The sequence below is a fragment of the Salmo salar genome, chromosome ssa06 (assembly GCF_905237065.1).
Source record: "Salmo salar chromosome ssa06, Ssal_v3.1, whole genome shotgun sequence".
NCBI lineage: Eukaryota > Metazoa > Chordata > Actinopteri > Salmoniformes > Salmonidae > Salmo > Salmo salar.
In genome coordinates, this window is record NC_059447.1 from 12,156,673 (window position 1) to 12,166,457 (window position 9,785).

At 42.6% G+C, this 9,785-nt stretch overlaps 1 protein-coding gene across 2 annotated transcripts; it reads right to left on the reverse strand.

Moving 5' to 3' along the window:
- LOC123723725 (zinc finger protein 239) lies at positions 1 to 8,783 on the reverse strand. Of its 2 annotated transcripts, XM_014202434.2 has the most exons (3): positions 8,617 to 8,783; positions 1,903 to 2,080; positions 1 to 1,509 (listed from the first exon to the last, which is right to left on the reverse strand). In XM_014202434.2, exons 1-3 carry the CDS (start codon positions 8,626 to 8,628, stop codon positions 521 to 523), a joined length of 1,179 nt encoding a protein of 392 aa, XP_014057909.1. In that variant the 5' UTR covers positions 8,629 to 8,783; the 3' UTR covers positions 1 to 520. The 2 variants fall into 2 exon arrangements, 1 of the variants encoding a protein (XP_014057909.1); XR_001329023.2 differs by lacking the exons at positions 1 to 1,509; positions 1,903 to 2,080 and adding an exon at positions 5,681 to 7,600.
- Between the last annotated feature and the right edge of the window lie 1,002 nt (positions 8,784 to 9,785).

Below are 9,785 nucleotides of genomic sequence, written 5' to 3' on the forward strand. Positions count from 1 at the left end.
TTACATTTACCGGTTTTATTACATTATAAATCTAAGTTATTACATTAATTGTTGTTACAAGACACAGTATGCATAGTTTTTGCCTTGACCTCATGGATATTATTATCCAATGAATTATTGATTAGTTTTAGGAACATTCTAATCAATATAGATATATAAAATACACAACTTAAGCGATACAGTTTTGTTTAGAAGATAATGGATTGAATGTATTGATCAATTGAATCCATCAATATACACCTATTGTTGAAACATTATTCTACATAATGACATTTAATAATAATAGTATCATGAGTATATGAAAGATACAATTATCAACACACACACACACACACACACACACACACACACACTATGACATTTTCTATCAATGATAACATTTATCCATTTAGGACTGATCCTAGATCAGAGCTGCATATTATGCTCCACAGAGGTTACCATGGTGATCAGACTAAGTCAACTGTTTAACAATGGGAGATGGATATGACTGTTCACTAAATGTTTTCTATTGAACCTTTATTTATGGATCTGGAACCGGTGTCGGATAGGAGGGAGATGAAATATGACACATTTTTGTTTTCTGGTGTTTTTTCATTGACCCTAAATGAGCAAAGCTCTTTCCACATAGACAGACATAGGGTTTCTCTCTAGTGTGTGTTCGCTGGTGTGAAATCAGGGTCCCTGACTGATTGAAGCTCTTCCCACACTGATCACAGCTATAAGGCTTCTCTCCTGTGTGTATTCGCTGGTGTCTAGTTCGTTTTTCTGATACAGCAAAGCTCTTCCCACACTGACCACAGCTATAAGGCTTCTCTCCTGTGTGTGTTCGCTGGTGTACAGTCAGGGTGGAAGCTAGAGCAAAGCTCTTCCCACATAGACAAACATAAGTTCTCTCTCCTGTGTGTGTTACCTGGTGTGTATTCAGGGTGGAAGCTACAGCAAAGCTCTTCCCACACTGATCACAGCTATAAGGCTTCTCTCCTGTGTGTATGCGCTGGTGTATAGTTAGCTTTGCTGATATAGCAAAGCTCTTCCCACACTGAACACAGCTATAAGGCTTCACTCCAGTATGTGTTCGCTGGTGTGTAGTCAGGGTGGAAGCTACAGCAAAGCTCTTTCCACACTGATCACAGTTATAAGGCTTCTCTCCAGTATGTACACGCTGGTGTATGGTTAGGGCTCCTGCACTAACAAAGCTTTTCCCACAATCAAGGCAGGGGTAAGGCTTCTCCCCTGTATGAATTCTTACATTAGATTTGAAGGTGTTTGATGCAGCAAAACTCTTCCCACACTGATCACAGTGAATAATGAAGCCACTCTGGCTTGTGAAACTCTTCCCACATTCAGAGCAGCAGTGGTGAGGTTTCTTCCCTGTACGTCTCTGCTGGTGTTTCTTGGGATGTTCTGATCTGGAGAGACTCTTCTCTGTCTCGTCAGCAACATGATGTTGTTGAGGCTCCCCAGATGATAAGCCCCTCCCACTGAGAGAACAACGGTTAGGGGTTTCCCCTGTGAAACAAAGACATTGAATAACTAAGTTTTGGAAATATGCGTCCATAAGTACTATAATTATTTAAAAAATGGTTTGTCATTTAGCAGAGCAACTTACAGGAGCATTTAGGGTTAAGTACCTTGCTCAAGGGCACCAACAGATTTTTCAGTCGGCTTAGAGATTCAAACAAGCAACCTTTCGATTAGTGGCCCAACGCTCTTAACCACTAACCTACCTGCTGCCCTTATCAATATACACTCAGTGGTCAGTTTTAGGTAACCCCCCCCCCTCCCCTCACGAAACTGGATCAACAATTTACTGGCCACTGAGTGTATACCCTTTTATCATTCAATTTAACAGAATTTGCAGAAGCAGATTGTAGTCTAATCCACACACCCCATTGTTCTTACTTGATGAAATCAAATCTTCCTCCTTGTATCCTTCTCTCACAGTTCCACTCTGCCCTGGTGTTTTCCTGCAGTCGACCAGCCTCACAGACACCCTCTTCAGACCCAGCAGTAAGGCACTACCAGGAGAGTTGTGACCAGGGGACTCCAGCAGAGTGGAGGGGGATGGGCTAGCTCTGTCCTGGTGACCACAGAAAGTATTGTACATGGAATATCATTAGCACAAACATCTGATTAATTTAGTCTAAATCTCAAATTGGTGCATCCTTATAATACCTCCTTTCTCCTGAAGTGCATAATTGTTCACTACTTTCCACAAATATCTAGTTTTTTTAATCATTTGGCACATTTTTCAGATGTTAGTGGTATATTTTTTCAAATGTAAAAACCACTTCTAATGCCCCGTCTTATGTTCAGAACCTGATTGAGCATTCATTGGAGTTGAACACATCTTTCACCCCTGAGTTAATCTTGGTTAACCCAGAACTAATGTCTCACGTAATTGGTCAGCCGCTCTATTTAGTTCTGGGCTCATACGTGATAAGAGGAGAGCTTAAGAGATACTGGAACGAGGAGCTCCACCCTCTCTTTCAAGATACGGGCCGAATGTCCCCTCCCCTTTCCAAAATTCGAAGGACACCAACACCTGCGAAATTGTCATTTGTCCAAATAACCAGCGAGGGAAAACATGAACACCTGAACTACTGCTGCTCATTATGATGTAGTATTTAGAGCCAAGTCCATAAATTATTTGGTTTTACCTTCCACCCTAAATTAAATGAATGTCAATTTATACAGTTATCCCCATGAAAAATAGAGCCACGTCTTTCTGGTGCCTTTTACAGCTTGTTTCTAGTCTAAAGCATTGCAGAGTTATGCACCTTGTGCATTTATATAATCAGGGTTTGGGGGCCATTAGCCCCCTCTCCCACCCCAGGCACCACACCACTGGAATGGCCGTTGACAAATATCCAACACATGGGCTTGTCCACCATTCAGATCAGAGCTGTAAATTCAATGAAGCCAGTCTAATGGCAGAGTTGTTAGTTTGGCCACTGTTGATCAGCACAGACTTGGATAAAAATGTCAAGACAGGAGGAGCATACTGGAATCTATTCTGGATGTTTGAAACAAGTGAGTTTCTCTGATGCTAGCCAGCATGTATTTGCTCACCGCAGTGGACAACATGCTGTTTACATGTGTATTTGCCCTCCCTTTGGCATATCAGATTACAACTCCTATCTGCCCATCCACAGGGCCGGTCAAGTTTCTTTGTGTAAACATCACTGACAATCTGAAATGGTCCACACACACAGACAATGTGGTGAAGAAGGCTCAACAGCACCTCTTCAACCTCAGGAGGCTGAAGAAATTCAGCTTGGCCCCTAAAACACACAAACTTTTACAGATGCACCATTGAGAGCATCCTGTCGGGCTGTATCACCACCTGGTACGGCAACTGCACCATTCGCAACTTCAGGGCTCTCCAGAGGGTGGTGCGGTCTGCCCAACACATCACCAGGGCACAATGCCTGCCCTCAAGGACATCTACAACACCCAATGTCACAGGATATTGCCCTGGACTTAGTCACTGTCACTAGCCGACTACGACCCAGTTTCTCTACCATGCACCTTAGAGGCTGCCCTATGTACACAGACATGGAACACTGTTCACTTTAATGTTTACATACTGTTTTAAGCACTTAATATGTATATATAGTGTATTCTAGTCAAGGCCACTATATTCAATTATTACTGTATATACACTATTCAATCCTACAGATACACTAAATATTCTATCCACATACTGTCCATAATGTCTCTACATCCTGTGATGGAAAATATACTGCTCAAAAATATAAAGGGAACACTTAAACAACACAATGTAACTCCAAGTCAATCACACTTCTGTGAAATCAAACTGTCCACTTAGGAAGCAACACTGATTGACAATACATTTCACATGCTGTTGTGCAAATGGAATAGACAACAGGTGGAAATTATAGGCAATAAGCAAGACACCCCCAATAAAGGAGTGGTTCTGCAGGTGGAGACCACAGACCACTTCTCAGTTCCTATGCTTCCTGGCTGATGTTTTGGTCACTTTTGAATGCTGGCGGTGCTTTCACTCTAGTGGTAGCATGAGACGGAGTCTACAACCCACACAAGTGGCTCAGGTAGTAAAGCTCATCCAGGACGGCACATCAATGCGAGCTGTGGCAAGAAGGTTTGCTGTGTCTGTCAGCGTAGTGTCCAGAGCATGGAGGCGCTACCAGGAGACAGGCCAGTACATCAGGAGACGTGGAGGAGGCCGTAGGAGGGCAGCAACCCAGCAGCAGGACCGCTACCTCCGCCTTTGTGCAAGGAGGAGCAGGAGGAGCACTGCAAAATGACCTCCAGCAGGCCACAAATGTGCATGTGTCTGCTCAAACGGTCAGAAACAGACTCCATGAGGGTGGTATGAGGGCCCGACGTCCACAGGTGGGGGTTATGCTTACAGTCCAACACCGTGCAGGACGTTTGGCATTTGCCAGAGAACACCAAGATTGGCAAATTCGCCTACTGGCGCCCTGTGCTCTTCACAGATGAAAGCAGGTTCACACTGAGCACGTGACAGACGTGACAGAGTCTTGAGACGCCGTGGAGAACGTTCTGCTGCCTGCCCATTCCCCAGACCTGAATCCAATTGAGCACATCTGGGACATCATGTCTCGCTCCATCCACCAACGCCACGTTGCACCAGACTGTCCAGAGTTGGCGGATGCTTTAGTCCAGGTCTGGGAGGAGATCCCTCAGGAGACCATCCGCCACCTCATCAGGAGCATGCCCAGGCGTTGTAGGGAGGTCATACAGGCACGTGGAGGCCACACACACTACTGAGCCTCATTTTGACTTGTTTTAAGGACATAACATCAAAGTTGGATCAGCCTGTAGTGTGGTTTTCCACTTTAATTTTGAGTGTGACTCCAAATCCAGACCTCCATGGGTTGATAAATTGGATTTCCATTGATTATTTTTGTGTGATTTTGTTGTCAGCACATTCAACTATGTAAAGAAAAAAGTATTTAATAAGATTATTTCTTTCATTCAGATCTAGGATGTGTTGTTTAAGTGTTCCCTTTTTTTTGAGCAGTGTATTATGTGAAGAGTAGCCTTGAAAATGTTAACTTTGTCTTCGTGTCATAAGTAATCCTTGGTTCCTGCCTGTGAATGGTAAAGATATGGAGGCAACATGACCCCCTCCTCAGGACCATCTGGTAGAACCTCCAGAATAAGTTCTAGAAGTTAAGACAGGAGACAGTGCCAGAACCAACCCTATGAACATGTAACCTGTCTGTAACCAGTATATAAGAGATCTAACGGGACTGCCCCGAGGGAGCTACCTTCAGAATGGTACTTTATGCATCTTAAGTTTGACCTCTAGAGCATGCTGATAATAAACAATGATTCATTTAAGATAGACTTCGAGTGTCCCTGTAGTAGGGCTATACATTTTGGGGAATATTCTGTGGTGGAAACTTTCCGTGGGAATTAACAGAAATATGCAAATTCATATTTATACCATTTAAATGTAATTGTTCTTTGCATTGGATATATTTACCATATCATATGGAGACAGAAACAAACATAATCATAGACAAATTGCAAATGATTAAATCCTTCCAATAGAAATAAATAAAAAAAATTTAGTTACGAATTTAACTTTAATTGAGTTAACTCTTCACATGGGATAATTTCACTGAACAACAAAATAAAGGGAATATTGAATGATCCCCAACGATCCATCGCATCTCCCAAAAACGTTGACATACATCTGTAAAATAATAGTCTAGAAACTAAAGCTTTGGTTGTCTTCCTCTCAGGATGCCATGTCTTCTCCCTGGACCTCCTCAATGTCCACCTCTTGAACATCAGACTCTGAGGCCTCATCTTCACTGTCACTTTCCAACCTTGTTGAGGATGGCTCATTGTCAGGCTCAAAAAGCCTAAAATTTGCCAGGATGGGCACCAATTTTTCAATCCTTGTATTTGTCAGCATGTTGTGTGTTTTGGTGTGTGTGTGTGTGTGTGTGTGTTCCCAAACAAGGACCAGCTGCGCTCTGAGGCGGCTGATGTTGGTGGGATTTGGAGGATGATGGAGGCAACGGAAGCCTCAGATCCACAAAGTCCCTTCCTCCAGGTGGCTGATGAGATATGTTGGCACGACTGCCATATTGCATCTCTATCCCAATGCCCTTGCTTGGAAGTGTACTTCGCCAGACTGCCAAGAACATTGCCCTCATGCATGCCAAGGTGGCGAGAGACGGTAGTGATGACACCATAGGCCTTGCTGATCTCTGCACCAGACAGGATGCTCTTGCCAGCATACGTGGGGTCCAACATGTACACTGCGGCATGTATGGGCTTCAGGCAGAAGTCTTCACGCTTTTTGATGCATTTCAGAACTAGTTTCCTCTGCTTGGAGCAACAGTGAAGTGGGCAGGGCAGCGCAGATTTCTTCTCTTACATCTGCAAGCAGAGTTCGAACATCAGACAGGATGGCATTGTCTCCCTCAATCCGTGCAATGGCTACTGCTATAGGTTTCAGGAGTTGCAGGCTGCTTACCACTCTATCCCAAAATACATCATCCAGGAGGATCCTCTTGATGGGGCTGTCCATATCGGCAGACTGTGATATGGCCATTTCTTGGAGAGACTCCTTCCCCTCCAGGAGACTGTCAAACATGATGACAACATCACCCCAACGAGTGTTGCTGGGCAGCTTCAATGTGGTGCTCTTATTCTTCTCACTAAGCTTGGTGTGGTAGAACTTGCTATAACTTGATGACCCTTCACATACCTAACCATTTCCTTGGCTCTCTTGTAGAGTGTATCCATTGTTTTCAGTGCCATGATGTCCTTGAGGAGCAGATTCAATGCATGAGTAGCACAGCCAATGGGTGTGATGTGAGGGCAGGACTCCTCCACTTTAAACCAAGCAGTCTTCATGTTTGCAATATTGTCTGTCACCAGTACAAATACCTTCTGTGGTTAAAGCTCATTGATAAATGCCTTCAGTTCATCTGCAATGTAGAGACCGGTGTGTCTGTTGTCCCTTGCGTCTGTGCTCTTGTAGAATACTGGTTGAGGGGTGGAGATGATGTAGTTAATTATTCCTTGCCCACGAACATTCGACCACCCATCAGAGATGATTGCAATACAGCTTTCTCTATGATTTGCTTGACCTTCACTTGAACTCTGTTAAACTCTGCATCAAGCAAATGAGTACATAAAGCATGTCTGGTTGGAGGGGTGTATGCTGGGCAAAGAACATTCAGAAATCTCTTCCAATACATATTGCCTGTGAGCATCAGAAGTGAACAAGTTGCATACATAGCTCGAGCAAGACATTCATCAGCATATCTCTGACTATGTTCCTCCATTGAGTCCAAAAAAACTTGTGATTCCAGGAGGACCATAAGCTGTTGCTATTGATAAGGAGTCTGATTCATCATTTTCACCTCGAATAGAAGTACAGGGACTTTTATCAGAGGTTGCTTGTTGTGAGCGCTGATGAACCTTTATGCACTTGGCCAGATGATTCTGCATCTTTGTTGCATTCTTCACATATGATTTGGCACAGTATTTGCAAATGTACACAGCTTTTCTTTCTACATTAGCTGCAGTGAAATGTCTCCACACATCAGATAGTGGCATTTTCCTGTAAAGATTAGGGAAAAAAAGTGTTAAAAAAACCCCCAAATACAGATAAATAGTTAAACAGTTAGATTAAACAACTCCTTTGTAAGATAAATTTTTTTAAATGAAACATGTATGGAAACAGGTGAATTAACACTCCTCAGTTAGCAGGCTCAAGCAAGCTAAAACCCTCATGGTAGCAAAAACTAACTAGCAGAAATTGTTAACAAGTTAGAAATGCTACTTATTTTCAACTGTCTTTTTACTGTTGTTTTATTTCTTTACTTACCCATTGTTCACCTAATATATTTTTTGCACTATTGGTTAGAGCCTGTAAGTAAGCATTTCACTGTAAGGTCTACTACAGCTGTTGTATTCGGCGCACCTGACAAATAAACTTGATTTGACATCATTGGTTCTTAATGGACGGAAATGTGCACCTGAGGCAGTGCTGGAATAGTGGAGGCAGCCCGTTTTCTTTGCGACTTGCGGTAACTAAACCAATAGTTATTAAGTAGTTCGAAAATGTCGGGAAAATGAACTGGCTTGACCATGCTGTAGGTCATGTAACTGTTTGTTACATGCAAAATGTTTTGTTTACTTCAAAGGACATTTGTTGCTCACCGGTTTTATGATTGAACAAAAGGTGTGGTTGAATTTATTCTGCCACTGTCTTCATGTCTTGTCCGTGTCAAGGCATATTAACTAACAGGTTATAGAGCAAACAACCCAATTATCACAACACATAGGTTGTAATATGGCTCTTTTTTCTGCCTTGGCTTCCCGGTGACTTTACCCACGCACCGGTACAGGAAGGTGTAGCTTTAGCCTCATTATTTCTCCATGGTTCCGACGTAACCTGCTCATTGCCTTGTTTCAATCTGTGTGCTTTAGGCTAGTAGGCTACTTTGCTGAAGGACAAAACAACCCTGGTGTTTATTGGAACGAATGGATATGGAAGATCAAAGATGATAACTAGGCCTAGACATGTTATACACCACAGTAGGCATACTGTTAATAAAAGTAAATCAAACTTACCCGATCCATCATGGAAGCTATTCTTTCTTCAGCGTTCACCGATGTATGTTCAATCCGACGTCTGCAGTGGCCATTTACAGCAATGCAACAGTGGGAGAAGTTAAGACTTCCTGCGATTCAAGGAGCAGAGCTGTTGAGAAGGAAGAAAACGGTCTTCTTCTTCTTTGGTATTATGACGGTTCGCATACAACTGTTATAGGTGCATGCCGCCACCTACTGATATGTCTTTTTATCAGCTTACTATTTTGTAGTACTATTCTGTAGTATGAATTCCTTACACTGTGAAAAAATTGCCCAACAAATTAACCCTAAACCAGAGACGTCACTAGAGATTCATGGATAGGGGGGCTAAGCTTCTTTTAGGGGGGTCTGGGCATACTCCCCCAGGATTTGTTTTAAAGCCCCAAAAACGTATTTTCATCACATATTTTTAGAGTAACAATGGGTGTAAAATCGATCAAAATAAGGTTATTTTTGGTCAAGGTTGACTTACTTAAATTCTATCCAAATAAGAAATTAAAGTCCACTCTGTCCCCATCCATCCAACACCAACAAAAGGCACAAAAATGGCTGTACTATCTAGCCAAAATACTTTTTGGATGTTATTTTGAGAGCGAGAGAGAGAGCGAGAGAGCGAGAGCGAGCGTGCGAGCGAGAGAAATGTGAAGACATGCAGGTCATATTATACCATTAGAAAAATATCTTTACTTAAATGTGTTGCTCAAAATTAACCCAATAATTCAGACACATGGAACATCTTAAACACTATCATCCACAATGGGGAAAAACTAAATTCAACTAATGAGCTAAATACGATTTTAAAAACTGAAAAATAATTAGTAATAAAATCTGATAAAAAAGTAAGATCCCAAACAAATATTACAACCTATATTAGAGAACCTGCTTCTCTCTTTTGATGCTTATTTTGTGGGTGGACGCATCAAAGTGTACCTCCTATTTTTAAAGGTGGCAAAGCGGACAATAACACTATTGTGGCTTAGTGGCCCAAGCACTTCACCCAAGATGGACAATGGTGCAAGACTTGCAAGCCTTTTCTGACCCATTGACTTACGCAACCAGGAGTGCAGCCGGCGCAGTGCACTAAAGGACCTTTCACAGGAGCAGCTGCTCACAGGAATTGTGAGGGCAACCTGAATGATTTCCTTCAG

Bases quoted from the DNA above. Each gene is read 5' to 3' on its own strand.
- LOC123723725 (XM_014202434.2), bottom strand. The intron at 1,510-1,902 runs GTAAGAACAATG...TTTGTTTCACAG, and splicing joins GGAAGATTTGATTTCATCAA to GGGAAACCCCTAACCGTTGT.